The sequence below is a fragment of the Rhineura floridana genome, chromosome 1 (genome assembly GCF_030035675.1).
Source record: "Rhineura floridana isolate rRhiFlo1 chromosome 1, rRhiFlo1.hap2, whole genome shotgun sequence".
Classification (NCBI taxonomy): domain Eukaryota; kingdom Metazoa; phylum Chordata; class Lepidosauria; order Squamata; family Rhineuridae; genus Rhineura; species Rhineura floridana.
This window is the reverse complement of record NC_084480.1, coordinates 177960215-177982651: the sequence shown is the minus strand read 5'-3', so window position 1 is coordinate 177982651 and position 22437 is coordinate 177960215. Positions and strand designations below refer to the sequence as shown.

Genomic DNA, 22437 nt, shown 5'->3' with positions numbered 1-22437 from the left:
GGCCATCAATCAGAGGGACCAAGACTGTTTCAGTATGATATCCAGGAGCCAAATTGAAATGGGTCTGGATAATCCATTTCATTCAGGAACATCTGCAGCTGACTGGAGAATACCCTCTCCATCACCTGCCCAAGAAAGCAATATTTGCAATTGGATGGTAGTTATCGAAAACCTCAGAGACAAGGAAGGCCCTCTTTAAGAGGGGCTGCACCACCAACCACCATTTCTTTAAGCATGGTGGACATCACTTCCTCCTATAACCAGGCATTAACCATTCCTTTACCTCCTAGTCAATCCCTCCCCTGCTAGATCTTACAAGACAAGATGGACAAGAATCCAGAGGTCATCTGTTTGACTTAACCCTCTACAAGCACCCTGTGCATACCCTAAGGCTATGGTAACTAAAACAGATCCCATAAACACTGATCAGGATCTGCCTGAATTGTGGCATCCAGTTTGGAACAGATGCTAGTGACTTTGTCCTCAAAGTGCTTTGCAAATCCATTACAGTGCTTTTCCAAATAGTTCAACCACTTCCACCAGTAGGCTGAATTCAACCAGCCCATTCTTCACTTGAAAGAGCTTTGCTGAGCAGTTCACTGAGGACACAATGGAGGCAGAGAAGTCGGCTTTCTTTGCCACCACTACTGCCACATGGTCAGCTCCATGGCTTATGCCACTGGCACTACAGCTGTCATCTGGCCCGTTTCATTGCTCAGAGCTCTCCAGAAAACTAAGGAGCCTTCAGGGCTCTACAATCATTCAAGAGTGATCTTGTCAAATGCCCTACCCATCTCACTATTTCATAATGAGACAAGGGTATTAACAGGGGCACCATTCATGCCAACAGGAAAATCCCCCACGGCGTTCAAAAATCCTTGTAATTCTATAAGTTTCTGGGGGTGGACCATCTTAATGGGTCCCCCATCCCTGCGGAGAGGTCAGTCACAATCCAATCATCAGGGAGTGATCGATCCATGACAACAGGCTGACACTCCCTCCCTCCTACCAGATCACTCTCTGTTTGGTCTGTCGCGAAGACCAGATCTCAAGTGTGACTTGCAATATGTGTTGGGTCCATGCTGTACTGAGACAACCCCATGATTGTCATGGTGGCCATGAAGCCCTGAACTGGTCCAACCAAGGTAGACCCAGCATAAATACTGAAATTACCCAGGACTATTGTCCTGGGGTTATCCAAAATTACATCAAAGACTGCCTCTGCCGCCTCAGTCAAAGACATTGTCATTATGGACAGTACACCAACAGCATCTCTGTTGTCTCTTCAGCCCAACGCTAGTTACAAGCCCTCATCTCTGGCTCTCAGGTGGACAGGTTTCCTAGAGAGAGATGAAAGTTTTGTGGATGTTTGCAATATATGAGCATCAGCAGGAATTTTCTGGGTGGCTGGGTGAGTATCAAAAGTTAATGCTCCGTATAATAAAATAAACATATGTACATAATTAGCATCAGAGAAGAGATCTAACATTTCTGACAGATCCAATGACTGAGTGGTAGCAAGGCCTGGTTAGATCTGGCCTTGAAAAACATGTATTCCAGGTCTACCCCTCTGTTACTTCTTAATGGATAGCCTATTATCCATCTATGGGTAAACCTTACATACAGACAGTATCTTTCCACTCACTGATGAAATCCTCAGTTCTTTCCCTGGCTTTCCTCACCCCCTCCACTCCTTAACTGAAACTGCACTGATGTTTCAATAAACTTCACACTCCCCACATTTTTTTTAAAAAGCAGCACACCAGGATAACAACACTGGATTACACTTCAGAGTTGTCATATACTACTCTAAATCCCCCTCCCTCCAGCAAAATGGTTATAGCAACACTGGACAACTTTGCAGGGCTGATATAACTGCTCTCTCAGCTATAATCCTGTCCCTGGCAATACTGGTATAATAATAATGGACTATCTGGATTGGCATTAGCAGAGTAATTTTTCTAATGTTTACAGATTTAACAACAAAAAACCACACATTTTTGTATGAAATAAGACCCAAGTTGAGAAGATTGTGAACTGTTAGCTTTGCTGCTACCTTTTTTTTTTGGGTAGACACACTACTGCACAATCAAATCTGCACTAAAATTATGGATACCTAAAATTGTTTTCTATGGGCCAACAATCACTTCTCTACCAGGGGAGACCTGGCTTTAAAACAAACCAAGAACTTTGTTCTCAAGAGTTTAGACAATGGGTGTTTCTCTTTAGCCTTCTCTTTGTCTAATTGGCTAGGTCTGCCTTTCTTAATTTAAATTACTGCTGTGCATTCATTGACTAAAAACACTGAAAGTCAGAAGCAGACTAGTTTCTCATACAAAACAAATGAGGAGAACACCACTTGCACATTTTCCTTGTATTTTGCATTCTACAAATGCTAGAAACTAGGGATCTTGGCATGACTCGTTTGTGGTGGGAGACTGGTGCCTTGCCCCTCCTGCACATACCATTGCTTCAGTGCCCCCAACCCTCCAACTGGGATTGGTACTGCACTGAATAACTGGATGGGCAATGGTGCCAAGTCACACACACACCCCAGTTCCCTCCCTCAGGACTTGGTGTTGTATACTAGGTCCACATGAACCTTTCCAGTCACCAAATTGGGTCTCCATACATTACATTTTTAAGTATAGACCTAAATGTTCATGTAAAACATGAAGTGTGAATATGACAAACAGGAGTTTAAGAACATATGTACTCTACTGGTACACTCATCAGAGAGATAGACTCTGGTGCCATGTTCAGCATGCACCTGAGTCTTTTGCTGTGCAGTAGGTAAAAGAGTCCATAGAGAGATCTTCCTGCCTTTCCAAAGAGTATTATAAGGAAAAGACATCTACAATCCAAACTACTTGGTCTTTTAATACTGACTTAGACATTCTTCATCATCTCTAATAACTCTGCTTAAAGCAACATCTGAAACAGAAGGTTTCTGCAGGTATTAACGTTCCATCCATTTCTGATTCAAGTCTTCCCATGCTCACAGAGATGTAGCCAAAATGGCACCACCCATGCACAATACAGGTATCTTGGGTAACCAAGGTGTGCAGCTGCTAAAAAAACCTTTACTGAAAAAACCCTAAAGGAGGGAGGAACCTCAAAAACTGCCCCACTCAAAGTCACAAAATGTTGACTGGGGTGGGGTAGAGACTTACAAGCAAGCGGAAGGGGAATTGAAATGGAGTGGCTGCAAAAGGAGCAAGACAGAAGAAACACGTAAGATATAAAAAAAGATGGAAAGAACCATCTCACTGGCTGAGTTAACGCATCATAGTACACTATAGTTAAACAGTTTCTGGGTTGCTTGTCTCCTCCGCACTCACGCTGAGAGGAAACAAGCCACAATAATGACATCTGAACTAAGGATCGTTGTTTGTTTCGCTCCCAAAAAAACACCATCACTAAGCTAAGAACAAACCTTGGCCACAGACTGTGGTTTATTGGGAGCAAAAGAATGTAATGCAGAACCAGATATTGTTGTTTGTTTCTTCCTAGTTTGTGTGGTGAGGAAAAAATGGCCAAGAGTGGTGAGTTCATGATAAACAATTGTGATTTACCATGATGTATGAACAAGACCATCGTCTAGATATGTCATTTCCTGGTTCACACTGAGAAGCTATTTTAAAATGTCCCCAGGGATGAAAATGACAGAAATGCAAGTTTTTAATGTAGCTGGGATTGGGCACTAGTATATCCATCACTGCAAAAAACGTAACCCCCAATGGGGAGAAGATGGTATCCAAAACAGCCCAGTGAGAATGCTCAGTGGACACAGAGTGATGACCGACTGTAGGGAAGGTGAAAAGCAGAAAAACAGAGGGCAAAAGGAGGGGAATAGAAAGGAGTGGATGGATCCCTGAACAGAAGCACTCCACACTGCAATTGTTTGCTGCAGGGCCACACTTGTCAGTTCTGTTACAAAAGGTAAATTATAAGTCTCAACTGTATGTATGGTAGAGAGCAGCACTGTGCTATCAAGACATAGTGCTTTGTTTAAGCATCTTTGTTTCCTTCCTATATTTTGGTTACATTAGATTTTTTGTGTTTCCAAAGATGAAGTGAGAGTCACATCAATCATAATTATCAACTTTCATCAAATGAGTTTTAATTATTAGTCCTATGGAAATTTATTGATACAAGGATGTCCAATAAAGTACTCAATTATGGGATTTTATCTTATGAATATTCATTAGGTGAGGATCTGATCAGAAATAATGATGTATTTTATAGGGAGCAGGGAACACCGTAACTTGGGGTCCCAAGCTATTGTTAACCTGCAACTTCCATCATCCCCAGCCAGCTTACCCAAGGATCAAGGATGATAGGAGTTGTAGTCCAACAACATTTGGGGACCCAAAATTGAAGACCATATACCTAATCCTACAGATATGTATTCTGCATTGGCATCCGTTAAGAAACTATTTTTATTCACCCTTTCCAACAAAGAATTCAAGGCAGTTTACACTGGTGAACTGAATGCAATACTCATAATATACATTTAAAATACAAATTTTAAAAACACCATAAAAAATAAACAAGAAAACTGCCCCAAACTAACACACACACACACTGCCGCCACCACACAGGCTCTAATAAATTTCTAAGGGATTTTAAAAATAAAAGTCTTGCAGTATCTCCTCAAAGGTTTTACAAAAAGGATCAGACAAAGTAATGGAGAATAACGCTTTCAAAGGTTACTAGTCATGTCTGCCAATTTTAGAGGTAGTATTCCAGGGAGCATGAACAGAAGAATGCTATTGTTTCTCTCACTCTTGGACTCCCCATAGGCAACTGATTGGCCACTGTGAGAATAGAAACCTGTACTAGACAAGGCTTTAGCATGATTCCAGAAGGGCTCTTCTGATGTGCTTTAAGATTAGTGGTGGTCATATTAAGACAGTGAACTCCAACTCCAATGTTCAAAACTAAGATGGCCCTGTTCTATAGGTTTTAAGGGCAGATGAGAGAGATATTCCCCAAAGTATATTCAGGGTGATATATATATATTGTTATTCTGCAAAGGCACAGAATGCAGTATCGGAGGCAAAATTAATCTTCCTAATTAATCTTCCTAAGAAATCAGTTTTCATTTTTAAAGATTTTAGCCCTTATTGTTGCAGAAATATGTTTTGAAGTGTGTGGATTATTATTAGTAGTAGCAGCAGCAGCATTAGTATTAGTATATCCTGCCCTTCCTCCCAGTAGGAGCCCAGTGTGGCAAATGCCTGCTGAAATCTCAGAAAATAAAAGTCCTGCTGGATCAGACCGAAGGCCCATCTAGTCCACCATTCTTTTCCCACAGTAGCCAACCAGATACCTATAGGAAAACAGGACATGAGCGCAACAGTAGTCTCCCATTCATGTTCCCTAGTAACTGGTATGCAGAGGCATATTGCCTCCCATACTGGAGGCCATATATAGTCATCATGACTAGAAGCCATTGACAGCCCTATCTTCCATTAATTTATCTAATCCCCCTTTAAAGCAATCTACTTTGGTGGCTATCACTACATATTGCGGTAGCAAATTCCAGAGTTTAACTATATAGTGTGTGAAGAAGTACTTTCTTTAGTCTGTCCTGAATCTTCCAGGATGCAGCTTCATTGGATGTTCCAGAGTTCTAGTACTGAGGGAGAGAGAAACATTTCTGTATCCACCTTCTTAACATCATGCATAATTATATACACCTCTGTAATGTCCCCTCTTCCTCACCTTTTTCTAAACTAAAAAGACCCAAACATTGGATCATTTTGGTTGCCCTTTTCTGCAGAAGCAAGAAGACCTGCTAAATATGTTCTCCAGTGAAAGAACTAAAGTATTCTGCATACGTTATTCTACTCCACATGACTAGCAAAACTAGAATTATGCAAAAAAAAGAGCCATTATGCACATTTGGTCAAACTATATAATTCATGCAGTTTACAGAATATATATTTTTTTCTGCATATTTGGATTTTCTGGGTTTAAAATTTAAATATTTCTATCCCATGCTGAACACCACCCTGGGTATATTGGACCCAGGCTCTTAACTAACTAATGTATTAACATCAAGTTAAGACTATATGTCTATCTCATTCACAGGTGGGAATGGAAGATGTCAAAATTTGACATTAAAAGAAGTGCGCAGGCAAGGGGAGCTGAACTCTCACCCACTTTACTTCCCCATCAATAGAACTCCTTTTTCTTTCCAGCAAGGTTCAGATACTAGAAATAATCCTTGCTGGAACAGAAGTGCCTGGGACAATGAACTGCAGGGAGATGAGGCAAGGGAGGATTTGGCCCTCATGATTCCAGCCCAACCCCCACACCATATAATGTGAAGATCACACACATACCCCAACAAAACTTGGGTAGGGGTTATTCTTGAGATGCGGGGGGGGGAATCAGGGAGACATACAGTATAGTTAGTTTCAACTGCCTTCAAAGTACCTTTTTCTTTTTCCTGTTGCAGTTGGGTGTGGGTGATTTTTTCAAAACTACCTATTGATCACAATGGGGAAGAGAAAATAAACTGTTACCTCCAACAAAATCAGGAGGGCCACAGTTTTCCCATCCATGGTCTAGAGAGACAAGAGAACTTTGGGGCTTAGGATCAGGATGATGCCCAAAAGGTAGTATAGGACTAGAATTTTAAATCATTATTTGGATTAGTTAGCCAACAACATACTTAAAAAAACCCTCATTAATAAATTCCTACTGGGCATTATATATAAACAAAAACTTTCAATAGTCATATTTCTAAGCTTTGTGGTATATCTGTGCACAAAATACTCCTTCCCCTATCCGAGCAATTAAAATAGGAAATAATGCAATAAAGTACCACAATGATTTTATTAAATAATTTACATTATTTCATTAATTTCTTTTAGAAACAGGCTAAGAAGTAAAGCTTTTATAATTTAGCAAAGAAAGAGTGACCCCCAATGGCCATTATGATTATCTGCAAAGGACAAGCTCAGGCACTTATAAGAGGAACATTTATCGCATAGATGTCTTAAACATTACAATCTGAATTCATTAACACAAGCATCCATTACCAATAATCACTGATTTGCTCAAAGGAAAAACATGTTAAAAATTAGCTTCTGATTAAGGTGCAAATTTGAAAATCAACTTAATGGCTTACTTCTGATATTCAACTTACAGTCAACAGTGCACGTTATTTTACAAGAGGAATATATCAGCATTTGGGTCTCTTTAGCTTTAATGTTGCAAAGCAAAGAAGCCTAAGAAACAGACATTACATCTAGCCAAAAACTGCAACAACAGAATGCTACTGACCTCCACTGGCTGCCTGTATTGCTACAGAACTACAAAATGCCACACACATTGCACTGCAGCCATTGGTGTAGAGATTAAAACACAGTTAATGATACCCATTCCTCAAAATAATTATTTTTGTTTCATTTGAGAATATATTATAAACCACAAATTTAAAAATGCAGTTTCTGTCAATCTAAACATATTTGTATTAATCTGCAGAAATTTTGCAAGAAAGCGATTTTAAGCTTAGATAGAACAAGGGTAATATTTGCTGGAGAAGAGGAAACTGTGGCATGCACCTCCAAACAAAAGGGAACAAGTGGCCTTCAATCGGAGAGCAGCTTCCTATTAAGACTCACTCCTTCGTACATTATGCTTTTCATCCCCACTCAACCACAAAATGATTTTGCTGTAGGACACACAATAGTGGAAAAAGATTTACATTGAAAGAATCTTTAATAATAAACTGTTGCAGGTCTGCCTACTTCCCCCATGATTTATAATACAATAAACATTGGATTCTATTAAGTCTCATGCACTGAAGTTGCACTGAAAAAAGAAAAAAGAAAAAAGAATATGAAAGCACTCAATTCTTCCCATCTCCAGTGCCATAATAGTGAAATGAGCATGGATAAATGTGCTAAGAGTATCTCTTTGCATCTTTTATAGCTTGTGTGTATTAATCTGTAAAGCTTATTAAGAAAGTCATTGCTATGCAAAGCAGCACCCAATCTCTTTCTCTTGCTTTTCAACAGAGTGCAGTGTTTAGCCAATAGGACTCGTCCGCTGCCCCTCATTCTGCATTCATAACATGCAACATTTGCACAATGTATCTCTCAAAGACTACTGAATAGAAAGCCTTAATACTCATGTAAACAACTGCAAACCAATTACTTAATGAATCAGGCCCACGCATAATGAGGTGCCAGACAAAGAGCTATAAATGCATTTTTGCGCCCAAGCCTCTGCTTTAAAGTAAAATCCCTTAGCTGTAGTTTGGGCTTAACCAGCACATCATAATTATTGTCTGTACGACATCAGAGGAAACCATTTTTTTATTATTATTTAGGTCCATCAGGGTATTTTTCGAGGCCACTCATCAGCTCAGTGACTACACATTGCAAAGGGAAAAAAATTAAAGGTACCACAGTGGTACTAGACTGTTATGTTTATTTTCAAGTACTGAGTTTCAAGACCACTTGTAAAAGCAATAAAGCGCAAGAAGTGAGTACAATAAGAGGAATCTTTAGCATCAGCCTCTAAGAAATTTCCCTGTGTCCCAATTGCAAACAAGCACCTGAGCCATTTCCCATTCTTTCACACTTTATTCCTACATTGTGCTTGTAAACATATTTCTAAGATAGATGTCAAGTGTGAAGCAGTAAGTGTTACTAACCAGATTGGTTTTAAAAGGCATTTTACTTCCAAGTTATTGAGGAGGCTAAAATGCACATGATTCATTTAAAAACAACTAATCATTCATACTGTATTTGGACTGGTATTTTCTCCTGAAGCCAAAGACACAAAAATCAGTAAATTCTTCCCAAAAATCTATCTGCAATGCATACAAATTTTCAGAAATAATCTCGATACTACAGAATCTGTACTGTACGAGCAGCATTTCAGAAATGCTAGAAACTGCTGGCTCATATTAAAATACAAAACACCTTCTTGAAAATGTTTGTGCTGTTTATACATATGCTTGTTCTCTGCAATCAAGAAATAATAGCTGAAAACTATTTTGATGGCAAGAGATGTTATTTTCTCAGATTATAATTCCCTCATATAACAATCACCGTAGGATAATGAAACGTTAACAAATGTATCTTAATAAATAAATTTTAAAAGTATTACTTTCCAATCCCAACTCCTGAAAATAAAGATAAAAAACATTTTCTATTACACAGTGTAATGTGTATATTACGATTTATACACTATACAGACCATTAGTTTTGTTCCAAGGCCAGTACAGAAAGCTAGTTCTCCACAATTAGAAATTCTAACAACCTTAAAAAATAAAACGTAATCTATCTTCAAGAATATTGTTAAGCAGTGAAAAGCATTCTTACACTAACTCTATGTGCAACAAACGTGTGCATATACATTAGGCATTATAAATGGTTGTTTCCAAGAAGGAGCACACAAGCAGAACCAAGCTATGAGAGTTCTTTAATAATTATTATGTAACAATCTAAAGCCAATCAAAAATTCCACAATTGTTTAGTATGCTTCACTTGCTATTATCACTTGATTGCTAGTCATTTGATTCATGCTGCTAACAGAAAAAAGTAACAAAGCATTACTCAAAGAACTGAAAAAAGATAAATTGCACCTCTTTAGGAAAAAACAAGGACATTAATTAAATGCTCTCGTTTTGAAAATACAAAAGAAGAAAGTAACAAATAATCTAGTATCAAATACTTCTTTTAGAGGATACAAAAATAGGTATTGAGCTGAAGCTCATTTACATTTCAGCTACATCCAGAAGACGACACACCACTTTATTTCTTCAAGACTTTGTGTTTTACGTCTGCCCTTTTCCTGACAACTTCCATTGTTTGGTCTCTAAGTAGTCCTACTGAGAGCAGCTGTACACACTAATTTGTGGTTCACTGAGATGTCAATTGAGTCTTAAAATGGGAAAACAACAGCTGCAAGACAATACCTGGCTTTAGTGCAAATATTTTTTAAGGTGTACAAAATTTTAAGTTGTTGTTTTACTGAAACACAAAACTAAACCATAGTCCATGGATCAAAATATTGTTGCCAGTACTTCATTAACTTTCTAGAGGCATTTCTCACTAGGTTGAAGCTATTCAGAAATGAAAGCCTTTAATGACTTTACCTTGACAAAGGGCTTCTTCTTTCCAGAGATGAAAAACTGGGTTCTGAACTGGTTCCATTGCTTTTCTGTTCTTTTAAACTATTGCCGTCAATATTCAAACCTGTAAGGGGGATAAATACCAAAAGCTTTTAATTAGTTGTTCCCTAAATTAAATTAATAGACCCTCTGAGGTAAGCGGCAGTAATGCAGCTAAATCTCTGCTCATGGCCGGAGTTCGATTCCAACGGAAGGAGGAAGTCGAATCTCCGGTAAAAGGGGTCAAGGTCCACTCAGCCTTCCATCCATCCATGGTCGGTAAAATGAGTACCCAGCATACGCTGGGGGGTAAAGAAAGGCCGGGAAAAGAACTGGCAATCCCACCCCATATATACGGTCTGCCTAGTAAACATCGCAAGACGTCACCCTAAGAGTTGGAAACAACTTGCACTATAAGTGCAGGGACACCTTTACCTTTTTAAAATTAAATTAAGAGCAGCCACACACAGTAACTTCTGACCTGAAGTGAAAATAGATAGTATATAGTGTACAGTATATAGTAAAATAGTAAATTATTTTGCATTAAATGTTTTAAAGGAATAAATTATTAATTATTGTTCAACAACAACAAAAGATCCCCAATCAACCCATATCTAAAAACACATTATAGGACATAATGGTTTGAGTTCCAGCAAATTATAGATTCAAAAATAGTGTATCACCCTTGCAAAAAACTGACAAGTTATGCTACCCTTGCATTTTCTTCAGTGTTTTATGCTTTCTGTCCATTTGTACAATATAATTTGCTCTATCCATACAGTTAGTCATTCACAGTTGGCCTCCAGCTCCTGATCCTAATCTGAACTTTTCTTATACTTCTGTGAATTATACCCACTTACAGCAGCTGGAACTCATTTCAAAGCTACTCTCAGGTAGCAAAAATAAACACAAATATGCTACTAATCTGGGTTATACTGTAGCATGTGCAAATGACCAATCAGGGGTGAGGAATCTGTGGCCACATATTACAACTCCCACCACTAACCATTGGTCATGCTGGCTAGGGCTGTTGCAAGTCCAACAACATCTGTAGCGTCACAGGCTTCTCACTCCTATCTGGATCAACACACAGGCAACAATATTTGGGTCACCTTGGGACTAATGGTATGGGAATAATGTAGAGTATGATAGTAAAAAAGACAAAAGTTATAAATACTTGAAAACAGTATCTTATTTTTAACGTGTTTCTTATACAGTAGGCAAATTAGTAGGGACTACCATGTTGTTGTTGCTGTTATAACTATTATACTATTAAACACTGTCAAGCATCCAATGAGAAGATACCTTAAGGTTGCAAGCCTAGACAAATATACCAGGAAGCACGTCCCACTAAACTCACTATAGAACTAACATTTATTTAAGTACTGAAAAGAACTGTAACTCAATCAGTTTATAGTGACTAGAGTTTATAAAAACTTTCAAAATACAAATTAATGGAAGTATGGGTTGGATCCAGAGTTGCGCAGAATGGAAGTCCAAGAACTCTACTGATAGAAGAAGGAAGGCGAGTTTTACAAGTTCACCCCACACACACACACACACACACACACCACAGCCTCTGAAAACCTGCTCTGGAGGGTTGGAGGACCCTTCAGAACAGTGTGGGAAGTGGTGCTGAAGTATCCAGTCTGTAAAGTGGGAGCCTCCAATGGATTGAAAACACTTCTATTCATGGAAGGAGTTCTTCCATTCATGGACTGGCAAGTCTGGATCCAACCCAACAGAATCAGATACCTCTTTTCCCACACATTTGTTGACTTGGCCAAATACTCACCTGAAAGTATAGCTTTGCTCATTTTATATAGATAGATAGGATAGATAGATAGATATAGATATAGATACACACACACATATGTTTTATTTATTTATTTAAAAATATTTCTATCCCGCCCTTCTACCCTATAATAGGGAACTCAGGGCGGCTTACAAAAATAAAATCAAACACGTACATAATAAAATTGTAAACAGTAAAATCACAAAAACATTAAAATAAATTAAAATACATAAAATACTATACACACACACATATATCCCCCTTTAGGAGGCACACCTTAACGTGGTGAGGGGGTTTGAGAGTGTTGAAGAAGTTGAGAGCAAAGCCGTCAGGAGTGTAGACCAAGAGGCTAAACTCCTAGCAGGGGCACCCATGGCGGAATGGTCAAAGCTGAGACACCAGACTAAGATGCATCCAAACTCAGAGGAAGGCAATGATAAACCACCTCTGAATATCTCTTACCACGAAAACCCTATGAACAGAGCATCCAAATGCAAAGATGTATCACTGAACACAAAAGTCAAGATCATTCAGACCATGGTATTCCCGATTTCTATGTATGGATGTGAAAGTTGGACAGTGAAAAAAGCGGATAAGAGAAAAATCAACTCATTTGAAATGTGGTGTTGGAGGAGAGCTTTGCACATACCATGGACGCGAAAACGACAAATAATTGGGTGTTAGAACAAATTAAACCAGAACTATCACTAGAAGCTAAAATGATGAAACTGAGGTTATCATACTTTGGACACATAATGAGAAAACAAGATTCATTAGAAAAGAGAATAATGCTGAGAAAAACAGAAGGGAGTAGAAAAAGAGGAAGGCCAAACAAGAGATTCCATAAAGGAAGCCACAGACCTGAACTTACAAGATCTGAACAGGGCGGTTCACGACAGATACTCTTGGAGGTCACTGATTCATAGGGTTGCCATAAGTCATAATCGACTTGAAGGCATGTAACAAGACACACATATATACATATATATAGGGAGTGATACTAAAGGGACTACAAAGGTAAAATTTAACATAGAAGGCATAAAATCAGTGTCAGGCTCTACCTTCAGTCCCTCCCAAAGGCTCTCCAGAACAAGATCGTTTTCAGAAGTCTCCGGAAAACCAACAGAGAGGGAGCAGAACAAACTTCTTGGGGTAGAGAATTCCAAAGCTTGGGGGCCACAGCTGAAAAAGCTCTCTCCCGCGTGCCTGTCAATCTAACATCTTTCACTCCAGGCACGCAGAGGAGACCAGAGGCAGATCATCTTAAATCCCGGGCAGGTACATATGGGCATAAGCGGTCCCTCAGGTATACTGGTCCAAGGCCGTTTAGGGCTTTAAAGGTCAAAACCAGCACTTTGAATTGGGCCTGGAAACAAATTGGGAGCCAGTGGAGTCGATAAAGCACAGGAGTGATATGCTCCCTGCGCCATGCTCCAGTTAACATTCTGGTTGCTGCATTTTGAACCAACTGCAATTTCCGAATCGTTTCAAAGGCACCCCAGTCAACTGCCTCCAGGAACGGACGCAGTTGGTATGTATGTATGTATGTCTTAATTTGTATACTGCCCCATAGCCGAAGCTCTCTGGGCAGTTTACAACAATTAAAAACATTAAAAACAAATACACAAATATACAAATTTAAAAACACTTTTTAAAAAAAACAATTTAAAAACACATGCTAAAATGCCTGGGTAGACCAGTCTGAGTTGGCCAAAAGCACTCCTGGCTACTGCAGCCACCTGATATTCAAGCAGCAGGGCAGGATCCAGGAGGACTCCCAAACTGCAGACCTGCTCCCTCAAGGGGAGTGCAACCCCATCCAGAACAGGTTGCAACCCCGTCCCTGGTGCAGTTTTTCCCTTGACCAGCAGTACTTCCGTCTTGTCTAGATTAAGTTTCAGTTTGTTAGCCCACATCCAGCCCTTCACAGCCTCCAGGTACCGGTTTAGGATGAGCACTCCCTTCCTGCAATCAGGTGGTAGGGAGAGATAGAGCTGAGTGTCATCAGCATATTGATGACATTGTACAGTAGGGCCCCGCTTATACGGCGGGTTCTGTTCTGGACCCCCGTTGTAAAGCGGAAATCGCCGTAAAGCGGAACCCATAGACTATAATGGGGCCATCGCGCAAAAATGACGCGAAAACGTTGCAAAAGAGCAAAAATCGGCTTTAAAATAGAAAATGAAAGCCGCCACATTAGTGGAACGCCGGTAAGCGAAGCACTGGTAAGCGGGGCCCTACTGTACTCCAAATCTCCTAATGACCTCTCCCAGCAGTTTCATATAAATGTTAAAAAGCATGGGTGACAGAATGGAACCTTGCGGTACCCCACAGGCCAACGGCCAGGGGGTCAAGCAGTAGTCTCCCAGCACCACTTTCTGGGTCCTGTCTGTCAGGTAGGACCGGGGCCACCGTAAAACAATGCCTTCCAATCCCGTCCCAGCTAGACGGCTCAAAAGGATACCATGGTCAATCATATCGAAGGCCACCGAGACGTCCAGCAGCACCAACAGGGATGCACTCCCCCTGTCTGATGCCCAGCGTAGGTCATCAAGCAGGGCGACCAAGGCAGTCTCTGTGCCATGACCAGGCCTGAAGCCTGATTGAAAAGAGTCTAGATATAGTCCGATTCATCTAGGAAAACTTGGAGCTGAGCAGCAACTACCCTCTCAATCACCTTGCCCAGACAGGTGAGATTAGAGACTGGGCGGAAGTTGTTAAGATCTGCAGGGTCTAACGAACACTTTTTTAACAAAGGTCTTATCACAGCCTCCTTCAACAATGTTGGCACAGAACCTTCCCTTAGGGAGGTGTTAATTAAATATGCCAACCAGTCAGCCACTCCCCCTCCCCTTCTGGCAGATTTGATTAACCAGGATGGTCAAGGGAACAAGTAGTGGCCCTCGATTCTCCCAGAATCCTGTCCACATCCTCAGGCTTTACAAGCTGAAAAAGATCCATAGAAAAATGATTAGAGGAAGCTTCAGGGACATCTGGCACAACTGTAGTTAATGAGGAGTCCAAGTCAGTCCGAATGCAAGCAATTTTATCTGCAAAGTGCCTCGCAAACACGTCACAGTGAGTGACTGAGGGCTCAGGGTCTAATGTAGGGCCAGAGCCCAAAAGACCCCAGATCACCCAGAAAAGCATCGCCGGATGACAATGAGCAGATGCAGTGGTGGCAGAGAAGTGAACTTTCTTTGCTGCTATCACCGCCACATGACAGACTCAAAAATAAGCTCTAGCCTGTGTTCGATCGGAAGCGGACTGAGTTTTTATCCATCGTCACTCTAGCCGTCGTCCCTGCCATTTCATCAGGCCCAAGGTTTGAGTAAACCAAGGTGTATTATGGGCCTTCCCTGGTGGGAGAGGGCGCTTTGGAGTAATAGTGTCCACCGCCCGGGTCACCTCTGTATTCCAGAGATTGACCAGGGCTTTGGCAGTATCGTCAGCCATGCTGGGAATATCCCCCAGAGCATTCAGGAAACCATCTCAATCCATGAGTCTCTGGGGGCGGACCATCTTAATCGGCCCTTCACCCCCGCAAAGGTTACCAGGGGCACAAAGTCTAAACCTTGTCAGGTGGTGATCTGTCCATGACAACAAAGTCACTAAGAACCCCTCCACCCTCAGATCACCTTCTTCCTGTCCCAAACAGAACACAAGATCAAGTGTGTGTCCTGCCACATGCGTTGGTCCAGATATTAGAGACAGCCCCATGGTTGTCATGGCAGCCATGAAGTCCTGAGCTGGACCTGTGAGTCTAACCTCGGCATGTATGTTGAAGTCACCCAGGACCATCAACCAGGGGAACTGCAACACCAACACTGAGACCAGCTCCACCAGATCAGGGAAGGAGAGTGTTGGGCAGCGGGGTGGACGGTACACCAACATAATCCTCACTCTGTCCACATATATATCATGTTGCATGGAATAGATTAATTTGTAAAAGCTTTCCTAACTATTATGTGCATGTCATTACATGGGGTGACATCCAACTATGTCTGCCTGACTGTGCAATGGACTTACACTTGGGCAATGGGGCGTCCCCTTCCTCTTCTCCCCCTTCTAGCTCTTTCATATTCCCCACATCTGCTCCATGATGCTGGATGTCAACCATAGGTAGTGGTCCTTTTCTGAATTACATAATTGCACTGATGTAACATGGTTTACAGAGAGGCCATACCTAAGAGTACAGTACTCCTTTGTACATACAGAAGGTTCCAGGCTCAATACCTTGCATCTCCAGTTAAAAGGAGAGCAGATAGCAGGGATGGGAAACAACTCTGCTTGAAACTTTGGAGATCCACTTCCAGGGTTGATAAATGTTGAGCTAGATGGAACAGTGGACTGATTCAGTACAGAGCAGCTTCATATGCTTATCTCCATTTTTCCCACACCCTTTTCCAAGCCTCAAAAAGTTAAGAACAGTTTAAGCCTACAATCCTAAATTGGTAGGGAGCCAGGACCATTGAACATTGTGGAACTTACTTCTGAATCAACAAGCATAGGATTGCACTGCACATAAAACCAAATCTGCAATAGCAACAGTACATCCAAATAACTGTATATATAATAGATATCCAACATTAGTCATACTCAGAGTAGACCCACTGAAATTAATGGACAAGTAAAGGCCATTGTCATCCATTGTAGAGGGTCAGGATCTGCTCCCAGTCAATTATCATCCTGTTTAGAAGGCTGGGCAGATATACATTTATAAAAGCTCCAGCATAAGTGTGCTCATATTGGCCTAGTTCACACACAATGTTAAACCATAGTTTAAAATATACTATGGCTTAATGAGCATAAGCGCTTTGCTCCTCCCCTGCTCCTGACTGAGCTACAGGGGAAAATATAAGCAAGGAGCAACAATTTGTCACTACATGCAAACACAGACTCATGGTCTGTTTCTCTTCAAACAAACTAAAAGGTACAGCAAATGCTTGTTCTTGGCTTACTATTCCTGGTTTGTTTGAAGAGAAACAAATCATGAGCCCGCATGACCATGGGCTTGCACATAATTTTGGGAGACTTCAATATTCACATAGAATCCTCTGCCTCAAGTAACGCTCTTGACTTTCTATCCTCAATGTCTACATTGGGGTTGCAACAGTTAATTTCAACCCCAACACATATTGCAGGCCATATCTTAGATTTTGTCTTCCTACCAGAAACAGGTACTTCTGATTTCCGAATAGAGAATATAACCTCTACCCCACTATCATGGTCTGACCATTATTTAATTAGCTTTAACCTTCTTGTGTCACCTGTACCCCCCAAAACTAGAACTTCAACTAAATTATATCGCCCTAAGAGATTGTTAGATCCCGACCTATTCGCATCAAAGTTTAAGGAATATTCATGCCCCCCTACTGGAACTCCAATCGACACTTTGATCTCCTCTTGGAACAACATCATGACTGAAATTATGGATTCAATGGCTCCCCTTCGCCCGTTAAAAATTACAAGATCTAAATCAGTCCCCTGGTTCTCCAAAGAATTGCTAGAAATGAAGCGTACCTATCGAAAGTTAGAACGCCGATGGCAAAAAACTAGGAGTCCATCCGACCGAGCTCAAACCAAGGAATTTGTGAAAACCTATACTTTGGCCAGACACGCTGCCCAAAAAGCATACTATTCAACTGCAATCAATTTAGCCGGAAATCAACCAAAACAACTTTTTCAGATAGTTAACAGCCTCCTCCGTCCTAAACAGCCGGTTTCTGATATAGTCCACTCTCAATCCCGTTGCCAGGAGTTTGCTACATTCTTTGAAACTAAGGTAGATCAGATTCGCTCCACCTTGGACTCTATTAAAATGGCAGAACATAATGATATTCCATCAGAAATTGATGTAGCTGAATTGGCAGAATCCAATGACACTCCATCTGAAACTGTTCTTCCATCCCAATTTACGAACTTTCAACCTATCTCACCGGTTGATATTCCCCAACTTCTCACTAGAATGAGACCGACAAATTGCTCACTTGATGTCTGCCCTTCATGGCTTATAAAAACATCAAAAGCTGAACTTGCGAATTGGCTCTGTGTGATAATCAATGCCTCACTTCAACAAGGCCATGTTCCCCAGACATTGAAAGAAGCAATTGTAGTTCCATTATTGAAGAAGCCTTCCCTTGACCCCACACTTCTTACCAATTTCCGTCCAGTATCTAACTTATCTTTTATCAGTAAAGTTATTGAACGAGCTGTAGCCACACAACTGCAAACATTTATAGATACTAATGATTGTTATGACTCCTTCCAATCAGGTTTTCGGCCAAAACATGGGACCGAAACAGTGCTAACAGCACTGGTAGATGATCTACGACTTGAATTGGATAGAGGAAATCTAACTTATTTAATTTTGTTAGATCTGTCAGCCGCATTCGACACTATCGATCATACCATTCTCCTAGACCGCCTCTTTAGTATGGGATGCTGAGGAACGGTACTACAATGGCTCTGCTCCTTTTTGGAGGGCAGACTACAAAGAGTTGTCCTTGAAAATTTCTCATCCAAGGTTTGGCCATTACGATACGGTGTCCCCCAAGGCTCCGTATTATCCCCAATGTTATTCAATATTTATATGGAGCCCCTAGGAAGGATTATCCGTGAATTCGGAATACACTACCATCAATACGCAGATGACACCCAACTCTACTACTCTTTCCCTCCAGATGCCGTAGAGGCGGTTCGTCCCTTAAACCAATGCCTGGTTGCCATACAAAACTGGACTAATAGGAATAAACTAAAACTTAATCCAGAAAAGACGGAGGTTCTGTTAATTGGACAAAAACCGTCCCATGAAATCAAAAACCTACTTACCTTAGACGGGGTCTCACTCCCTTTGAAATCCCAAGTTCGGAGTTTGGGCATTATCTTAGATTCCGCTCTGACCCTTGAACCTCAAATTGCAACAGTATCCAGAAGTGCTTTCACTCAATTAAAACTAGTCCGTCAACTCCGTCCTTTTTTAGGAATGTCGGACTTGAAGCAAGTGACACAGGCTCTTGTGACCTCAAGACTGGACTATTGCAACTCTCTTTATATTGGACTATCTGCAAGATCACTTTGCCCGCTTAAGCTGATACAGAGAGCGACAGCAAGAATGCTGACCAGAGCAGGTCCACAAACACACACCACACCTCTTCTTTATCAACTTCATTGGCTTCCGATCTCATTCCGTCATCAGTTTAAAATTTTAGTATTAACTTTTAAAGCTCTAAATGGTTTAGCACCAATATATTTATCAAATCGTATTCTGGAATTTAAACCTCAGCGACCGATAAGAATACATTTCGAACACTCTCTCATCATCCCATCCACCTTTATAATCCGCCATGCCAATACTAGAAATAAAGCCTTCTTGACCATAGCGCCCATCCTATGGAATAATCTTCCACCAGAGATCCGACGTTCTTCTTCACTCATGGACTTTCGCCGTCAGTTAAAAACTTTTTTGTTTCTTCTAGCTTTTAAACATTTAATAGTTAATTGATTTTTTAATGATTTTATTGTACTCTTATTATTTTATATTAGATTGTATTGGACATTGTTTTTTGTTCGCCGCTCTGAATTCTATGAACTAGGGCGGGGTATAAATTATTAAAATAAATAAATAAAAATAAATAAATAATGGTAAACCTGACTAAGTGTGGTTCTTGGCTTGTTTCCAGTCCTGTGCAGCACAGTCAGGATTGGGGAAAGAGCAAAGCACACATGCTTCAGCTACAGCTTAACACTATGTGTGAACCAGCTCAGTAACAGGAAGGTAGAATACTTATACTCTGTAGAGTAGAACTGGGTCCTGTTGTAACTCTAGCCACCAGAGCATCTCTAAACTTAGGCTCTGAGGCCCATTGTTCTCCTGCTGCTCCGATATGATGAACAGCCCAGAGTATGCTTTTCCTGCCATATTTAAATATGCCCTTTGATGCCTTCAGTTGCATATCCTCATTGGCATGGAACAGTTACTGAGGTGCCAATATGTATAAAGCATGATGAGGAGTGGAAGACTCAATATGGAACTCAGGGCAAGATGACAATGACTGGCTTCAGTTGTTTAAAACTGAGATTTTCTTAGTACAGTAGTGGTATTTGCAGTTGAACATGTTAATGTCATAGCAATAAGAAGACTCAGCTTAGAATATTATAATCATATGAATGGAAGAAATTTCATAAGCTGGAGATCTTAACGGTCATGTGAGGGCTGCGCCAATTATTTCCTTGTACCCTCCCTTACAAATTACAAAGTTGTTTCACCGCTGTTTGTTTCTCTGTGAATAAACTTCTCTGGTGTCCTGTACATGGACAATAGCAGAGTTTTTTATGAACTGATTGTATGCAACCGTTTTATCTTGTCTCATAAGGGTGAAGGGGGAGCTCCATGCGTCACTCTGCAGGTGGGGGCTAGCGGGAGGCCACCCAGGGCTGGGCAGAGGCAATCTCCATCCAATTCAAATCCCCGCCCAGCAAAGGGATTTGGATTGCTCTGCTAGAGGGTCTTGTTACTGATTTTTGTATGCAGCTCTGTAAGTCTTTTTGGCTAAAAAGCAGGGTAAAAATGCTTCAAGTAAATAAATAAAAATAAAAACAAACCCAAATGGATTTTAATGTTTTAGAGAAGAAACTTGAGTAGTATTATTCAGTCAAAGTGAAAGCAAATTTAAGACCTATCTGTTTCAGTGGTGACTGCTAAGTACATGCTTAACTTCAATAGAAATCAGTGGGATTTTAAAAAGCTCAGCTTTGGTTGAATTCTGCCTCAATTCAACAGTTTAAATATCCCTGCGTCTGTAATAGCTTCACTATTTTTTATTTATTGAGCTACGTGCCTTCCAATAAAATACCATCCCTCAAAATTTCACAAGCCACTGCCAAAAGAATATGATTTATACCAAGTCAGACTACTGGTCCAGTACTGTCTATTCTGATTTCCACCAACTGTCCAGGGTTTCAGGAAGAACTATCAGCCATGAGATCATTTCACTACAGATGATGGAAACTGAAACTGAGACCTTATACATGCAAACCATTATTCTGCCACTAAGCTATGGCTCCACATCTTGTAAATATGTCATACTTAAGGCACTCTAACATCAGTGTCAAAACTCCCTACTGTTCCACAACTATGGTTTTGGAATGAACTTGGGTGATACTGGAGCCACTAAACAAAATGATCAAAATGTCTCATATCACTCACGTCCATTGCATCATGTTGTTTTGGGACAACGGTAGAGAACAGCTTTTACCTGTTAGCCTTCTTGCTAGTTCTGCATCATTTTGTTTTTATTATTTTTGTTGGGTTATTTTAGTTTACTTTTTTATATATTTTCACCTGTGTATTTATTTGTGCAACGCCTAGTGCATTTTTTGGAGGAAAGGCAACAAACTGCAAAAATATTAAAACAACACAACAGGTGTGCCCCTGAATCAGCGAGACCTATGGCTCACTTTCAGCTCAACAAACCACACTTGAGTAAAATCAGTTAAACTTGTCTTTACAATAATGTAAATCTACATCTCAGTTACTGCCTTGAGCAGGGGTTTTCCAAACACACCATCATCATTGGTTTGACAGATTGTATACAAGAAAGCGGTTTACATCACCCTAAATTAATATTTAATTACATAAATATTAATAGGAAGGTAAAGTCACATGTTACACTTTTCTCAGCCAAACTATATGATTATTCTTTATACCATGCAGAGGTAGTCAATTGTCAGTCATTAAGTACATAGGCATTTGATGTTAGGCTTGCATTGCTTAGGTGTTCTACTGCTACAAATTAGTTATTCAATCACTTGAATGGTCATGGTTTAGAAGTCTCCTATAAAACAAGTTGATTAGACTGACCTTCCACAGAGTTCCAAATTTTGGACTAAACAGTTTGAGAGCAAAGTGAGCAGTGAACTATGAAACAAGCAGATATACATACATACATTCATATGTACATACACATATATACATACAGAGAAACCATAAATTCTACAGAAAGTTCCTCAAAGTTATTAATGCAGGATTTTAAAGTATTTACTGAGGATTCCTATTGCAGCTCTCTCTTTTAAGGATATTTTTCTAACCAGAAGGTTGAAGAGTTTAGTAACAGTTTTCAGACTGAATTGATTTTCTAAGCCAGAGTTTCTGGAAATTGCACTTTGTGACATGTATGACTGATGAGCTTACTAATGTTTTATTATTCTGTATCTTTTATAAGACAGAATCCAATATTTGTATATTATTTGATTGATCATGTTATCTGTTTTAGTAGGCATTTATATACCACTGTCTTATAGCCTGGCATTCATCCAGTTGTACTTGATAGCTAAAAGGTGAACAAGTAAACATATAATGCTATGCAAGGAACAGGCTCCAATCCCAGACACATGTAACTCAGTGGGCCTTACATCTGAATAGACATGCACAGGATTGGGCTATAAGGCACAAAGGCTACATTTCTGTGCCACAAAATACATATATCCTATAGCAAAATTT

The 22437-nt window shown here is 40.3% G+C and overlaps 1 protein-coding gene across 9 annotated transcripts in view; it reads right to left on the bottom strand.

Annotated features, from left to right (window-relative positions):
- The window catches only part of KIZ (kizuna centrosomal protein), a 165566-nt gene that overhangs the window by 30752 nt on the left and 112377 nt on the right, over positions 1–22437 (bottom strand). For all 9 annotated transcript variants that reach the window (XM_061587989.1, XM_061587990.1, XM_061587954.1 and 6 more), the window contains one exon: positions 10127–10226. In XM_061587989.1, coding sequence (XP_061443973.1) covers positions 10127–10226 — 100 coding nt within the window. The remainder of the gene's footprint in view (positions 1–10126; positions 10227–22437) is intronic.